At 42.9% G+C, this 17,500-nt stretch overlaps 1 protein-coding gene across 4 annotated transcripts in view; it reads right to left on the bottom strand.

Annotated features, from left to right (window-relative positions):
• The window catches only part of LOC121711536 (rho-associated protein kinase 2-like), a 61,156-nt gene that overhangs the window by 14,513 nt on the left and 29,143 nt on the right, over positions 1–17,500 (bottom strand). For all 4 annotated transcript variants that reach the window (XR_006032364.1, XM_042095197.1, XM_042095198.1 and 1 more), the window contains exons 15-22: positions 15,865–16,111; positions 8,890–8,996; positions 2,219–2,378; positions 1,912–2,072; positions 1,236–1,420; positions 889–958; positions 494–597; positions 1–185 (exon numbers count right to left, since the gene is read on the bottom strand). The exon at positions 1–185 is cut by the window's left edge and continues 2 nt beyond it. Coding sequence is in view for 3 of the 4 variants with exons in the window: in XM_042095197.1 (XP_041951131.1) it covers positions 1–185; positions 494–597; positions 889–958; positions 1,236–1,420; positions 1,912–2,072; positions 2,219–2,378; positions 8,890–8,996; positions 15,865–16,111 (1,219 nt within the window). In the remaining variant the exon portion in view is untranslated. The remainder of the gene's footprint in view (positions 186–493; positions 598–888; positions 959–1,235; positions 1,421–1,911; positions 2,073–2,218; positions 2,379–8,889; positions 8,997–15,864; positions 16,112–17,500) is intronic.

The following is a 17,500-nucleotide window of genomic DNA, read 5'->3' as shown; positions in this document are numbered from 1 at the left end:
AGCCAATAGTGCCGTCCTTGTCATTGAGCTCCTGTTTGTGCCGGGCCATCATGTCCTTGATCTCCAGCTCCTTCATGATCTTCTCCTTCTCCAGGTCCGAGTACTGCTCCTCGGCGATGGAGCGCGCCAGCTGCTCCGAGTCCGCCTTGGTCAGGCTCACCTCCAGCTGCGCCGCCAGCGAGTCCCTGCGGAGACACGCACACGCACACGCACACACACACAAACTAGTATTACGCTGTGCAGTGACCAGACTCACTGATGCCTTAGCAGATGTGCTAGCAGCATATATGTGACATACAAGCATACAGTACATGTGCACATAAGTACAAACATACAAAAACTAACACACACACACACACAGACAGACACAGACACAGACACACACACACATCAAAAATGGACTCTCACACACACTCTCTAATACAGTAATGATAATGTAGGATCCAAAGCAGGCAGCATCGGTCCCCTCGGCGTCCTGGCCATCCAGACCCACCTCTCCTCCTGCAGCTCGTCCAGTCGCTCCTGCAGGTCCTTGTAGAGTTTACTCTTCTCAATGCTCTCCTCCTTCAGCTCCCGGATCTGAGTCTTATACAGCTTCTGCAGGAGGGACAGGAACCAGAACATTCAAGAACACTTATCCACAGTCACTTACAGAACATGTTTTGAGAAAAAAACATTGAATATTGGAAAGAATGTTATAAATAGATCAGATAGAATAAATAGATATAGAACTATGATATAGAAAGCCTCTGCAAATACAGTATATGTAGATGGAACCGTTTGCACATTGTTTATGCCACACACTCACACACACACACACACACACACAAACACATTGTCACCATGCAAACAGACAGATTAAAGTTGTATCAGGAAGTGATGTCATACAGTGAAGTATTGCTCCGACTCCAGCTGGTCCTTGAACTCTTTGGCTTGTCCTTCAGCCTCCTCTCGCTCTCTGTTATTGGACAGATCACACATCAGTCACTCTGCATTTCTACCATACAAACCAATCATTGCTATTGTTACTGTAAAGACACAAATAATTCACTACTACAAATACAAAAAAACAAATAATACATTGTGTGGATGCAAACAAATTGAAATGAACTTAACTCTCTTCTGGCATCAAAAATAGGGACAATTTGAAGCAAACTAGCTCATGCTATTTAGCTAAAGCATAACCCCGAAAACCACACGCACATACACGCACACACACACACACACACACACACCTGCGCAGCTCCTGGTTGGTCTGCTCCAGGCTGACTTTGAAGTCGGTGAGGGTGTTGATCTCCTGCTGGAGCCTCCTCTCTGCGGAGCGCAGCGTCTGGAGGGTCTGGCTCTGCTCCTTCAGCTCCCTCTGGGTCTGAGAGTCCCGCTGGGACGCCTCCTCCACCTGCACCAACAGTCGCTCCACCTGGGACACGGAAGACGTAAGACTTTATCTATGTCATCATTTATTCCTTCATTCATTCACTCGTTCACTCACTCGTTCATTCATTTGTTTATTCACATAGTTATTTATTTCAGGGCTTAAAGCAAGAATAAAAAATCTGTGCCTGAAGTTGTCTGAAAAATTTGAAGCCATTATACATAAATAACAACCTGGCCCATGCCTAAAATCAGCAACTTTCAGCCCGGTTTATCTATTATTTTTTCTGATTTACTATGACTTTTTAATCTAATATACTTTTTGCCTTTAGTCAGCAGGCTTAGTTCAGGACAGGTAGGAAGTGGGAGAGAGAGAGAGACCCAGGTTGTCGTGACAACTTGGACCCAATAGTGGTATGGACACTGCAGCCTCTTATGCCACAGCGCCCCCAAAAGTTATACTATATTACTGCAATATATGCAATGAACTGACTACAGAACCTTTAATCAATCAATAGCAAAAACACACACACACACCTGCTGGGCCAGCTTGTCCTTGTGTGCACGCAGCTCGTCCAGTTTGCCTTGCGCCTGCTTGTAGTCGCAATCCAACAGGGAGTTCTGCTTCTGCAGGTCCAGCAGGCGGTCTTCCAACTGGACCTTACAGTTGTGCTCTTCCTGCAGCTTACGCTCCATATCTGAGATGGATAGATGGAGAGAGAGGGAGAGAGAGAGAGAGAGAGAGAGTGTTAACTATCTCTTAGAGCCTTCGCTGCTTGAGGGAGTGTGTGTGTGTGTGTGTGTGTGTGTGTGTGTGTGTGTGTGTGTGTGTGTGTGTATGTACCTCTGACAGCCTGTGCAGTAGCCACCTCTATGCTCTGGTCGAGAGTGTGTTTGTCAACCAGGCGCTCTTTCGTGGCCTTGTGGGCTTTCTCTTCCTGCTCCAGACTCTGCTTCAGAGCCTTCAGCTTGTAGCTCCACTCAATCTCCTGGTTATTGCGCTCCTACACACACACACACACACACACACACAAAGGCATGTATGCACGTACGAATGCACACAGACACACACACACACCATAAACATACAGTACTGTATATACACAAAGGTCAACATGAATCAAACGAAACAAGCTCTGTCCTAACGGCATGTAACGCAAGTAAGTGTCAGCGATGAAATCAGTTTGATTGCTTTGATTTCATCTAGACTGGCCTAACTGGAAGTAGTGCAGTGCAGCGCGCTTTGCACAGCATGTGCAAAGACATACTGAAGTGTTTTAAAACACTTATAAGTATGGAGCCCCTAAGGGGACATGAGCAAAATAAAATCTAAGTTTAGTTTCATGTGCTCACGCGAAAGTTTCATGTGCGCACGTGAATGTGACTTTAGCTCATTCACCATGTTTCCCAGAGTTCGATATGTATGTGGTATGGAATATGTATGTACGCGCGATATGTATGTGATATGGAATATGTATGTGATATGTATGTGGTGTGGAATTGGGTTAGCCTATTCACCGTCTCCCCTAGAGTTAGATAAGTGAGCAAAAGCATTTTTGTCTCCATGCATTGTCTATAGCTTAGTGAATGGAATCTCTCGTTGCATTGTTAGTGAGTGTCAGCAAAGTGAGCCAATAAAAAATGCCTAATTACTTGTGGCCTGGTATTCACAACGAGTAGGCTACAACTGGCAATGCAGATTAAGAGGACGAGGCGATTTAGGCAGATATATTGACTTGAGACTACAGTATATTGGGGCGAAGCACTGCTACTTGGGTGCAGAGATATCACGCAACACATAGCCTACCTTGTCTCACTCGCCACAGCACAGACAATCTCTAGGCTACTCTTTAAAAACAGCCCCTACAAGATTCTTTGACGATCGAAACTATCTCAGCAACTGGTCCCTAACAAGTCAAGAACTAGGCCTAAAGTGCATTCTCCTCCAAGATGCCTGGAGCCTTGTGCTCAATGTCCCCAAATATGTTGCTGGCTGCACTGCATTCTTAGCCATTCTATGTTACACACCCCATAGCTGTTTTGTCATTCAAAATGTTAGAATGGCTTAGAATGCAGTGCAGCCAGCAACACGTTATGTAGGCTATGTAGAGTATTGGTCTTCACAACTGAACGTACAGTGGGCATCGCTTTCAAATGACCACTTCATTCGCGCAATACGCGGCGTGAAGCTTTAGTACCACTTTCAGCCACTGTGCGTCGCTCTACCACTGTACATCGCTCTGCCTGCGGTCCCTTCTGAAAAAGCAGGATCTACCATTAAACATAATTGTTGCCGAGAGTAATCCCAGCCTACGAATTCAATAACAAAATAAATCATGCATAATTAAACATTACCTCGATTTAGGCTACTTGGGTATGGCTTAAGGCTTGACTACACGGTGGTAGGAAAATCGAAATCGAAATTTGCTGTCTACATTATTGTCAGTGTTGGGGTTAACGCAACTACGCAAATGGTGTGATAATTGAGCCAGTAGAGAAATAACTGTTCAGAATTGTTCAGAAATTGTTCAGAAATCCTTGTTAGTTTACGCAAACCAAGCCAAGAAGGCTGATTCTGATTTTGATAATATGATCTGCACAAAAGATAAACTTAGGTAAACAACGATGTCAATATTGTTGTCAACGTCTTAACCCAGATTCGAACTCTTGGACAGGGGACTGGTAACTGCTGTGCAACGGCGGCTGTCATCTGCCGGCCTTAACGCAATGAGCCACAGAATTATGTGCAGGTGCCCGTTCACGTGCTACTAAACGTCATTAACCACCTTAGTCCAGACTACTGAAGTTTAGAAACTATCATGGTCCAAACTTACAGTACTATGTAAGTACGACAGTTTTGGGAAACAGTCGTAACTTACATGTTGGTTAGTTGAACGATGCATCCTGTTAGTAAAAAGCTAACCTCCGTAATTGTACGGGAAACGCCCCCCAGATCAGCTTGTAGGCCATTAGCAATCTGTTTATTTTATTTTATGAAGCCTACACAGTATATCACATGCCACATTCTCACTTTCAATAGACAGATGCAATAGCCATTGGTCAAGTATTATAAAGCAATTAAGATAGTACCCTATACAAAAAGTACTTCATACTATCATAAAAATTTGTTAAAACGAATAGCATTTTGCAACTTGACAAAACACTGGATTAAATATCGTAGGCACAGGAGAAAACTTGTACATCCATTGGCCCGTGGGGAGATCACATGCCAGTTGCCTCTCCCTTCAGTATGACTTGTTCGGCTGTGAGCTTGTTTCGCCAAAAAAAAAAAAAACTATTGCAGATATCAATGCGTCTTTGTTCATGGGTTTGGCCTCACAGCAGAGGCTTAGACAACTATGACCCACGTTTTGGTTTCATAATTTGCACTACTTATTGACTGCAATGTAGTCAATTGACTGCTTGACAGGTTATTTTTATTTTTCTGTACAATACACAAATGCATCTGCTTTATGCCGCAGAATTATGCACTTGGACAGCCTATAGAACGGGCACATTTTGGAGAGAACGCACGCAAGAATCTGTAGGCTATTTGTGGCTGGTTACCAGCAAACAATGTTTAATGCATTAACTCAAGACGTCAAACATTTTCTAAACAATACAAACAGAAAGGATGCAGCAGGCAGCAAATGTAGAAGAGTCATTTCCAGTGGAAGAACAAAATGCTGAATGAAGCCCAAATTTATGAAGGCATATCTGGCAAGTTGTTATTTTTTGAAGACGTAAATGGTTGGGCTATAGGCCTAGTTTGCAAGAAGGAGACATAAAGCGTGAGCATGCCACACTATCCACAGCTGTGATAGCCGGGGTAGGAGGATTACTGTTCAAAATTAAAATTCTTCAACAGAAGGCCTGCCTCGAATGCAGGCTTGTGGTTTGCGCAGCCTACAGTAAGTAGGTCTAGTGAGTTAGGAGTCCTCTAGACTTCTTTTCAGCTATCTCAGAGGTGGAAAGTTGCGTTCGTTGGGGGCAGGGCCGGGTTAACAATTCATAGACCCTTGGGAACAAATGTCTGATGGCCCCCCCTGCCCCCCAGCCAACGTGAATCGGGCGGTCAGTTAATAGGCCTATCGTGAAGATTTGTATTGCCATTTAAGGCACGAGCGCATCTGTGAGGCCAAGCCTCACCAAGTAGCCCGTTTGTTTACAACTAACATTACATTTAATTAAACTGCTTATAGGCTATGCCGAAATAGTTTCAACATTTTGAATATCAGTGTCAGGTGAATTAGGAAATGCCTTATGGCTGAAAGCTGCTTGGGATCCCCCCTGTCAAGCAATAACCATACAAAAAGTTAAAAACAGATGACATGATGCGCATCACTGACATAATGCGCAAATAATATAGCCTAGATATTCCAATATATTCGAATACATGTGTTTATTTTAGAGGGGATATTCGAACGTCATTTTTGAGCAATTTTGACAGCCCTAGTCCACTGTAGGCTACGCCAATCGTCTATTAACACCTTCCACTAACCCCGGTGAGTGGGGGTCGCTATAATGCGTGTGAAATAGCACCATTGAGTAGCCTATGCGAAATAGCCTTAAAATCGTTCCGGTGTTGTGTGCCTTCTGGTTTCTCCACCTACTGGTTTCCTTGCGCGTGCATGCGCTGCAGCAGTTGTCAGACATTCACAAACAAGTTGTTTTAGGCGGGTTGAAGTCGCTTTTCATACGCCATGAGCACTCGGCTACATTACAGCCACTCGGACAAAAGACATGTAAAAAATATATGTTTTGAAAACTAGCATTAAACTGGATTCGATCCCGCAAAAGCAACACACGCGTGACTCTCTCCATCCTGATTCCCTACTCTTTGAGCCAACTAATATGTTACGCGAATCAATTAACTATTGTAGGCTACCATTAATTAATAATGTAGGCAACACCCAGGTAACATGTTGTCCAGGCTATCTGAAACAAGGGGTTGCCTCTCATCTACAACAACTGGTTACGTTGGGCTGCTACAGTCGTCAGTGCACTGTGCACAGTAGGCCTATGCTACTCTTTGTGGTTGATCAACTAAAAATAAAAGATGTATTTGGTGATGACGTTATTGTAGGCCTAGTAGACCTAAATTCTGAGAAATTAAATGGTACGAGAAACGATCTACATAGCGCACCAGACCGCGATGTCTTCAAGGGTTGAATGAAGGGAGTTTGCAAAAATTAGTGTATTCTTCAAGTCAATAAACATTCTTAATTTTCGAATGTCTTTGTCAGGGAACATCTGACTTTTAAAAACCATAGGCCTGGTAGTCGCTCAGACAAGGAGTTATAAGATAAAGGCAATACCATTTGTGTCACCTAATGCAGTTCAGTGAATTAGCAAGATACCATCAGAAGGCAACAATCATAAAGCACCTGTGCGCGCGCGCTCTCTCCCCTGCGCATAAAGCTGTCTGCGTGTTGTAGGCTAGATTTGCGTGAGTTCTTTCTATCTGCTTACTTTTGTGAGTTGCGACCACCTAGGCTATGTTATAGACGTTCTATGAGGTACCAGTGTTTAGCTGTGTCACAAAACAATAAGCTTTGTCAGACTACTTTTAAAATGATATTCAGGGCTATACATTTTAAACATTCGGGGCTGAAGACCCGACAAAGCCTTGCGTTAATTCTTCAGGTGGGAAGTGTCAGGAATTTTCATACGAGAGACGCTCTCATTGGTGGTTAGTATATGAAGTAGGGAATTGACAGCAACATACCCGATCACATTATGAGAGATGCTGAATTTAACATAAACTGCGATGTTTGATTTTAAATTAATGTAAATTTAGCCGGGACTGTGAGCTGTCACACGTGGGTGCTCGATGTTTTCAGTGGGTGCCCGAGAGACGGAGCATCCACGGTATCGGCGCCTATGACAAGCGTATCTCGCGGTTGCATTCATTACAAACAAACATGCAATGTGAACGTCTGGGATTGGGAAGAGCGCTCTACTGAATAAGCACGAAGTCAAACCTTTAAATGAAAAACACTCTTTAATAATCAAAAAAATAAACCGCTAATGAAGTAAACTTGTGACCATCAAAAATTGTTTATCGCCTGTAACTCCGTGATAACAGGACGTAACAGGAAGGCATTTGGCTGAGCAACGGAGGTTAATATGCTCTATATTTTGTCCAAATGATGTCTGTCTATCATCGTTGCACTCGGAGAAAACCAGAATGTTTCATTTGTCCTGCGTTTCTTCTACGGCTGCAAACGGGATTCACTCGCAGTTAACCAAATATTTCTTTATTAGGGCAGGGCAGGCATATTTCTGGCTATTAAATTATTTCTAAATCAGTCTGCTAAAGTTTGTAGTGAAGTCTGTGTAGGGTTTTCCAGGCTCCATTTCTTTTTACGAGACACCCTGCTCACTTGAGCCATCTACCGGTTGTTTGGGTTGTTGCAGCGTCACACTGGGAAAATACAAATTAAAGTCGCGTGATACCGCGTGATCCCATGCGCGGACCGCGAGTGAAGCTGGCCAAGTCGAAGCACTGCCCACTGTAAATGCCCCCGCCCCTTTTTTACAATATAAAAATGTCTAGTCATTTGTTATACCAATAGGCCTACTATAATAACAGTGCCACATGGGGATTTGAAGAAAGAGGACCGATGCAGGCTAATTTTTTAGACCATTAGTAATTAAACAAAGTGTTCCATCATCATGGTCATGCGATCATTGAGGGCGAAGAGCGCCCAGCGCTCCACGCTCAACTTGTTTACCATTATGAGTGCACCATCCGTGCAGCCTACTTGCAGCGCACTTTGTTGTCAAAATGATCAGTGTGAATGCACTCATGTGAATGAATACACAGTGCTAGTGACGACCTAGTGACCATCCAAAGGATTTACATCTTATTATTGTGTATAAAAAATATTACGTTAAAAGGGAAAAATGGTTGTGCTTTTGATTTTTGTGCTTTTGACTCTACTTCAACTCAATTAACATTTTGACTTTGCAACTTTCACTTGTTTTGGAGTAATATTTGACAAGGTGTATCTGTACTTTCACTTAAGTAAAGGAATTGTGTAGGCCACTTTGTTCACCTCTGCTATTGGTTTTACCAAAATATTTGGCAATTGGCAAAATTTACCAAATATTTTGGTAATTATTCGAGGTCAAGTTCTTAATTTTATGGAGTCAGATTAATCTTGGTTTCTCGTAATATTAGCATTGCTTCACCAGTCTGTCCTATTGTTCAAGTACTGTAAATGTGTAGACCTGTGAGTGGCCAGCGCAATTCTCATCCATGAGGAGCGCCTTGCGCCCTCCCTTACAGACGCACTGATTCTATTGCGTTGCTCTGCCATATTGAATGAGAAACATAGTGGAATACAACAGTATATTGAATGAATTTAGTGTGGATACTATGTATTAAAAAACAGAAACAGAAACATTTCAAAGAGTATACTCACACACAAATACACACACACACACACACGTAAACACACACATAAACACATTCCTATACAAACACACACACACACTTGATACACTTACCTTCTCCATGTCGGTGAGCTGCTCATGCAGCTTTCTCTTCTCTTTGTCCGCTGTAGAGAGAGAAGCCTTCACCTGTTTCACTTCCTCTTCCAGCCCCCCCATACGACCTGAGGAGGAGGAGAGAGAGGGGAAGAGAGAGAGAGAGGGGGAGAGAGAGAGGGGGAGAGAAAGAGAGAGATTGTAAAGGTCGCCTCTGACACACAAAAGGAAGTTATTTTAAATGTAAATAACTGACAAACATTTCCCGACACACACGCACACACGGCACTTGGCAAGTTCATTACACGCGATACCGGTTTAGTGCGTTCTGAACACATTCATATTTCACCGTCACATAGCGTCACACATATTTCTGTACTCACCAGTTTTCATCCACAACATCTCCGCAAGCCGCGAGGTACCCGCTGGTTTTGCTCCACCAAACATTTCCACCACACGCACCAGTATTCCCACGCCATAGCACCTACACTGACTGCATTCACTTCCCTGTTGTGTGTCCCGCCATCAATGGTCCCCCGAGAAACCCGAACTGTCAAAGTTGCAATCTTTTTGTATTTTTTTGTTTTGATGGTGTGTCTGTAATTGTGGTTAGGGTTTTGAACTGGTTTTAGGGAAAGAGAAAATATATTTTTTTATAGCGTAAAATAAGGGTAAAATTGTTAGGATCATGGCATGTTTATTTTTGTTATGATTAATGTCTTTATTTTGTTAATTGTTTTGTGCACTACTCTCCCACCATTTTTTGAGTGACGTTTCTAATGGGTAGGCCCATAAAAAGGCTGAGCTTCTGTCATTCAGGAGAGAGTGGCATAGGGAGAGCAGCTTGCTGTGAGGCTGAGTCTGGTTTGTGAACATTTAACTCTTTGAATCCCTATTAGTTTTGTATAGGTTATTTTGTTTAGTTACGTCTTTAAGTGTGAGCAACCCTCGTGTTGATTTTTGTTTGTTTTCAAAGTTTTACACTTTTGAGCACTGTAAATAAACCAGCACTCTTAGCACAAAGTTTGCACTTGTCTGTGGTTCGTCAATGTCTCCTTGTACCTTGGTTGCCTGAAAGAGCGCGCATCCCCTTTGTGAGTTTGGACCGTGAGGTCTCATTCTTCACAGACCCCATCACCCTTCCCATTTTAAGATTAAACACAAAACGCACGCACGCACGCACGCACGCCACACACACACACACCATATCATTCAGGCGAGGGAATTGTATAAACAGCTGAATCAAAACATCCCTCTTATGTAAGACTCACGAACACCCCTTATGCTGAATGGAAAGTGCAATGCATGACCCCAAGACATGGGATGAACCTAATAACCTCATAAAAACTCAATTAAGGAAAAGGTACAGTGGGCATCGCTTTCAAATGACCACTTCATTCGCGCATTACGCGGCGTGAAGCTGCGTGAAGCTTTAGTACCACTTTCAGCCACTGTGCGTCGCTCTGCCACTATACATCACTCTACCTGCCGTCCCTTACATAATTGTTGCCGAGAGTAATCCCAGCCTACGAATTCAATAACAAAATAAATCATGCATAATTAAACATTACCTCGATTTAGGCTACTTGGGTAAGGCTTGACTACACGGTGGTAACGAAAATCGAAATCGAAATTTGCTGTCTACATTATTGTCAGTGTTGGGGTTAACGCAACTACGCAAATCAAAACAGTGGTGTGATAATTGAGCCAGTAGAGAAATAACTGTTCAGAATTAATCTGTAGCCTTGGGTAGGCTTCTACAGAAAACAATGTTGTTGCCGATTTAATACTATCTGGCGACGTTTTTAACAGGCTACGCAATAGAGGCTTAGACAACTATGACCCACGTTTTGGTTTCGTAAATGAATTTGCCCTACTTCTTGACTGCAATGTAGTCAATTGACTGCTTGACATGTCATTTTTATTTTTCTGTACAATAAACAAATACATCTGCTTTATGCCGCAGAATTACATTCATATTTGGCTGACTGCAGACGCGCCACTTCCCTCCCCATATTCCAAGATTAAGATAGATAAGTATGAAGTGCTTTTTGTATAGGCTACTATCATAAAAAAATAGTTAAAACGAATAGCTATTTGCAATTTGACAAAACACTGGTCCTCATTTTGCGAATGCGAGGACGATATGAGCCTGTTGCATTTAGTTAGATGTCCGAGTCACGCATAATGTTTGAAAACCACTGGCTCGTAATCACAATAATTTAACACAAGACAGTTGGATAACCTACTTCATCATGTCCCCATGCCTACATTTTTGTGAGTAGCATAGAGATCGTTAAAAACAATAAAGTATGGCTCTCCGTTTGGGACATCGAAAACTTATATTTTGAATAGACTACCGTCGAAGATGCTGACTTGCAAAAGCCTCGGGATAACACGTTATCTCCACTATCATCAGTCATGCCCCTTGATCAAAGTGGGGAATGAAATAAAAGTTTGAGAACCACTGGCTTAACAAGTTACCTGCAGTCCAGAACACAGAATCTGTTGCAATATTCTGATGATCGGCGATGATATCGGCAAATGTTTGTTTTCCAAAGTAAGAATTTCACTTCACCATGCACCTTCGACAATACCTGGCCTACCCGGTATCATTACAAACATTATTCTGTGTCCTAAAACTGGCATATTTTATGGCATTGTGTCATGTAAGTTCGTTGCAAAATCTAGAGAAATGTGTGAGGTGGTCAGCGGGGGACAATTGAGACACACATTGGATTGTGTTATTACTTGAACATTCCACACTATCCACAGCTGTGGTAGGCCTATCAGGGGCAGGAGGATTACTGTCAGCGCAGGCTTTATATAAAATTCTTCAACAGAAGGCCTCGAATGTTGTCTTGTTTGTGGAGCGCTTTGCTTCGCTTCTGTAATTTCGGCTTCATTGAAAATGAGGGCTTCCCTCAATGACCCTCCGAGAATAAATAAAGGTTGAATGAATGAATGAATGAATGAATGAATGCAGGCTTGCCCAAAATAAAGGCATGTGGTTTGCGCAGCCTACAGTAAATAACAGTCCCGCCAGAATGTGCGTTATGATGCTTTTTTACGAGCAAGATGTTTTTGGTACCCTACGCACTGCATGTTCTTAAATAACAATGATCATCAGTAATATTCAACCATTAATTTGGGTAAATGGGCAAGCGTGACCACCTTGATTGGCTGATTGGCTGATGATTGTAACGCGGGCATGATTCCAAACACCTCCCTTACGATGATGAGTGACAGGTGACAGGTCTCAGAATGCGTGCGCTACACAAGGACGGAAGATGATGAATAACTGGGGCCGTAGGCTATTCACAAAGGCTTTTATCTTACTACTAGGAGTAGGCTACTCCTAAATCGCAATTAAAGATTTTAGATTGGAGTTTTCTCTTAAAAGTTATTCACAAAGCCTTTCAGACAACTCCTAAACTAGGAGTGAGTCTTCGTGGCTATGGATGACGTCATTACTCATGCACGAGCTTGACTGAAGTGACCACCTTGATTGGCTGACGATTGTAACGCGGGAATTCCAAACACCTCTCTTCCGATGATGAGTGACAGGTGACAGGTCGGAGAATGCGTGCGCTACACAAGTAGTGCGAAGGACGGAAGATGATTAATAACTGAATAAAAAGGCCTAGCCTAAATGAATAAAGAGTAAGGCAAAACAAATAGCTTAGTAGCCTAATGAAACATAGGCCTATGGATTGATGCAGTAGCCTACCTTTGCAACATTATTAAATTAATCTGTCACCATATCCCTAGGCTACGTTTGCAAAGAGGAGAACATTTTAATTTGATTCACAATGAAACGTTACATTTCATTTACATGTTAACAATGAGTAGTTTTGGTTGTTGTTGGTGGCGTTATTGCATCCCTTTTATGAATGCAAAATTGTTCCCTCGCGATTGGAAGCTCCTGTTGCGCATAGGCTACGCATTTCAAAACATCGCATCTTAAAATGCCACAAAAAAGCTGTTTATGAATAGGTCTTAGTGAGTTAGGAGTCCTCTCGACTTAAGCTGTCCCAGACTTAGGTGCTACTTTTAGTTCTAAAATGCTTCGTGAATTACTTTTTGTGAAAAAATTAGGAGTCCTAAAGTTAGGAGTGACACGCCCATTATTTTTAGGAGTTGCTCCTAAATTCGCCAGTTAGGAGCTACTTTTAGCCTTAAAATTCTTTGTGAATACGGCCCCTGAATAAAAAGGCCTAGCCTAAATGAATCAAGGCAAAACAAATAGCCTAGTAGCCTAATGAAACATACGGATTGATGTAGTATCTTTGTAACATTATTAAATTATTCTGTTACTATGCCTACGTTTGCAAAAGAGAACATTTTAATTTGATTCACAATAATGTTACATTTACATGTTGACAATGATTATCCTAGTTTTGGTTGTTGTTGGCGGCGTTATTGCATGTTAGTTATGCCTACAATGCAAAATTGCTTCCTCGCGATTGGAAGCTCCTGTAGCTGCATAGGATTTCAAAACCGCAGGTTTGTGAATAGGTCTGTGAGTAAGGAGTCCTCTTGACTTCTTTTAAGCTGTCAGAGGTGGGAAGGTGTGATTTTGTGGGGGCAGGGCCGGATTAACTGGGCACAATTGTCTGATGGCCCCCCTTCCCCCCAGCCAACGTGAATCGGGTGGTTAGTTAATAGGCCTATCGTGAAGATTTTTCCTGCCATCTAAGGCACGAGCGCATCTGTGAGGCCAAGCCTCACCAAGTAGCTCGTTTGTTTACAACTAACATTCCATTTAATTAAACTGCTTTATAGGCTATGCCGAAATAGTTTTCAACATTTTGAATATTAGTGTCGGGTGAATTGAAATGTTCTCAAAGTAGCCTTATGGCTGAAAGCTGCTTGGGATCCCCCCCCCCCCGTCAAGCAATATAACCATACAAACGCGCTTCCTGCACTCATTATTTCAAAAGGAGTAATTTTGGCTTTGTCAGAACTGTGGACCGCACGGCACGGTATGCCCAATGAAAATAAATTAACGCAACGCAACACAACACAGACCCCGCTTCTCTCGCGTCAGTCACTGACATGAACGAAACACAGAACGCGCTTTTCTCACGGCAGTCACTGACAGTAACCTAGAATAAATGCATGGGGAAAAACACTTCCCCATGACAAAGACATCGTAAAACACTGAAAGTTAATATTTTGTCACTAGCAACATACATCTGTCCTTTGTCAAATGTATTATGTTCCAAGTAGCCTATGCGTAATTCTGCTTCATAAAGTTGAACAAATACATTTGCTTATTTCACAGAAAAATATAAATAGCCAGTCTACAGTGCAGAGTTGGTAAGTTATGGTAGGCCAACTTGCAGTGAACATACAAACAGGGGAAATTATTTCTCTTGCAGCTGAGTAGCCTCAGGTGCGCACGTAGACATAAGGCCGAACATGCAAGCGCCAATGAATCGTGCTGTCACGACAATCGCGCCGTTAAACTTAAATAGGTTAACATCACTCTAAGTTCGCCTTCAAGCAAGGAAAACGATGATTTGAAGACATCTGTTTCGTTGGAAGGGCAAGGGGTAACAACAGGGCAACACAGAGACAGGCCCGATGGCAGGGCTGTTATGAGAGTATTAAAATATGGGATATTCTACGGGAAAACATTAAAACGGCAAGACAGCGGGGAAAGTTAAAATACGTGATAAACACGGAAAAAGTTGGCATGCATTGTTTCGGTCCCCGTGCACAGGGATTATTTGTCATACTATTAATCACATATGATTATTTGTGAAATTACAGTAGCATGCAAGCTCACGGGAAAGATTGATTTAAGAACGTTATCACAAAGTGTGTGGCTGTGGCGCGGGCGGAAGACAATTGGCAGGGGAGGGTCATGTCTTTTTTAACAATTCTGTCGGAGGGTCATTGAACAATTTCTAGCAGGCAAGAGAGGGTCATGCAACTTCCAACTGAAGCACTCAAAATTCCTCCGGTGGCCCCTTCAATAAATAACGATCAGTCCCTAGATTGCTGCTGGGCTATATGTCTTGGTTCTGTCAAACGCATAACCTATCTCGCGGTTGCATCCATTACAAACAAACATGCAATGTGAATGTCTGGGATTGGGGAGAGCACTAAATGCTGAATAAGCACGAAGTCAAACCTTTAAATGAAAAACACTCTTTAATAATCCAAAAAAACAAACCGCTAATGAAGTAAACTTGTGACCATCAAAAATCGTTTATCGCTTGTAACTCCGTGATACCAGGACGTAACAGGAAGGCATTTGGCTGAGCAACGGAGGTTAATATGCTCATGTTTTGTCCAAATGATGACTGTCTATCATCGTTGCACTCGGAGAAAACCGGAATGTTTCATTCGTCCCCGTTTCAATCGTCCCGGTTGTACCTACTCAAAACGCAGATAGAACCTTATTATTCTAAGGTAGCGAAATAGCGTTCAGCATGATTCATGCCCAATTAATTCCCCCTGTTAAAGTGTTCGTCTTTGTAGTTTGGTTTCGTGATAGCCTATGATAAACGGCTTATGGCCAAATATGTGAAAACGTTAAAATACAGTAGGCGATAAACCCGGAAAAAGTTGACAGTGATTTTTTCATAATCACTTTGGAGGGTCATAGAAAAATGTATTGCTGGCGAGGGAGGGTCACGTCTTTTTGGACTAATGCTCCCAAAACTCCTCCGGTAGCCCCTAAAATAAATAACGAACAGTCCCTAATGAAGTAAACTTGTGACCATCAAAAATCGTTTATCGCCTGTAACTCTGTGATAACAGGACGTAACAGGAAGGCATTTGGCTGAGCAACGGAGGTTAATACTCTATATTTTGTCCAAATGATGTCTGTCTATCATCGTTGCACTCGGAGAAAACCAGAATGTTTAATTTGTCCTGCGTCTCTACGGCTGCAAACGGGATTCACTCGCAGTTAACCAAATATTTCTTTATTAGGGTAGTGCACACGCACACGCACACACACACACGGGCATCCCCACTCACCCTGCAGGTCAGTGAGTGCCTGGCTGGCGCGGCTCCTCTCTGCCTTCTCTGTGTCCAGCACCCCCTGCAGGGCCAGCTTGTCGGCCTCCAGCCCGGCGCGCGCGCCCTCCATCAGGCCCAGGCGTCCTTGCAGCTCCCTGAGCGAGACCTCCAGCTGCTGGGCCTGCCGTGCCGCCTCCGCCTGGGCCTTACGCAGACGCCCAGACGCCTCCTGCTCCTCCTGCAGAAGCGCACTCACCTCATCCAACTGGGGAGAGAGGGAGGAGAGATGGAGGGAGAGAGAGAGGGGGGGATAGATAATTAATCACTTTATTCATCCCAGAGTTAAATTGGGGTGCTGCAGTAATAAGTTCACAAAAGCGCACATTCTTACATAAACATACACAAGTACGCAGTGTTGTGCCTGAAAACGTTCATTGAACGATAGTTTATGAACTCGTTCATATTTTGGGTGAACGTGAACTGAAAGTACTGTATTACTGCCTGATGTGAACTTGTTTATTCTGGTGTCTGTGAACGGCACGCTCTGTCAGTTTATCTTCGTTCAATAGGGTGCCAGATTTCTATAGAGCCTTCCAGGCGAAAAACCCGGATAAAACACACCGTAAACAGGCCTTAATATGTAGCGGAAAAAACACCAAATCTAGCAACACCTGCCACTAGTGTCGCACCGCCGCCTGCGTCATCAAAACAAAAAGGAACATGGATGTGACATGTAGCCTAGGCGACAAAGCAGCAAGGAGGCGTCGTATGATCACTTAAACAAGTTTTATGACGGTTTTAAGGTCGGTGAGGATGGGAAAAATCTTATATTTCTGCGCAAATTTTGCCCGCCCGCTTTCAAAAAGAAAATCCGCACTTCAGTCACATCCAGAGCAAACCTGAAATGGCACATTGAACTGCAGTACCTAGCCTATTGTTGAAAAATAATAGCTTGCAGCAACATATGGAAAAAAAGAACTATGAACTAGTTCATTTTTGGAACTGTGAACTTAGTTAAGTTCAGTTTTAAATTATGAACTATGAACTGAACTAGCTTTTTTTAAATTTGTGAACTGAACTTTGAACTAGTTCATGTAGAAAGTAAAGTTTTCCAACACTGCTAGTAGGAATGTAAATGATACACTACAAACAAACTACTATATTATGGTATCAAAATAAAGCATAAAATAATTACAAAAAAAGGAAAGGGATGGAAGATGATCAGGAGGGAGTGATACATGAGAGAGACAGAGAAAGAGAAGTAGAGAAGGAGGGAGTGATACATGAGAGAGACAGAGAAAGAGAAGTAGAGAAGGAGGGAGTGATACATGAGAGAGACAGAGAAAGAGAAGAAGAGAAGGAGGGAGTGATACATGAGAGAGACAGAGAAAGAGAAGTAGAGAAGGAGGGAGTGATACATGAGAGAGACAGAGAAAGAGAAGAAGAGAAGGAGGGAGTGATACATGAGAGAGACAGAGAAAGAGAAGAAGAGAAGGAGCAATAATAGGAGAGATGGAGGAAAAGAGGGAGATATGGAGAACGACAGAGAAGGGGGAGAGAGAGGGAGAGCTGAAAAGAGGGAATGGAAGAGAGGGGTGGATTAGAGAGCAAGGGAGAGAGAGAAGGGGGGGGGCAAGGATGGAAGGAAAGAGAC

Source organism: Alosa sapidissima, chromosome 6 (genome assembly GCF_018492685.1).
Source record: "Alosa sapidissima isolate fAloSap1 chromosome 6, fAloSap1.pri, whole genome shotgun sequence".
Taxonomy (NCBI): domain Eukaryota; kingdom Metazoa; phylum Chordata; class Actinopteri; order Clupeiformes; family Clupeidae; genus Alosa; species Alosa sapidissima.
The sequence above is the reverse complement of the archived record's forward strand: the minus strand, read 5'-3'. Positions and strand labels throughout refer to the sequence as shown.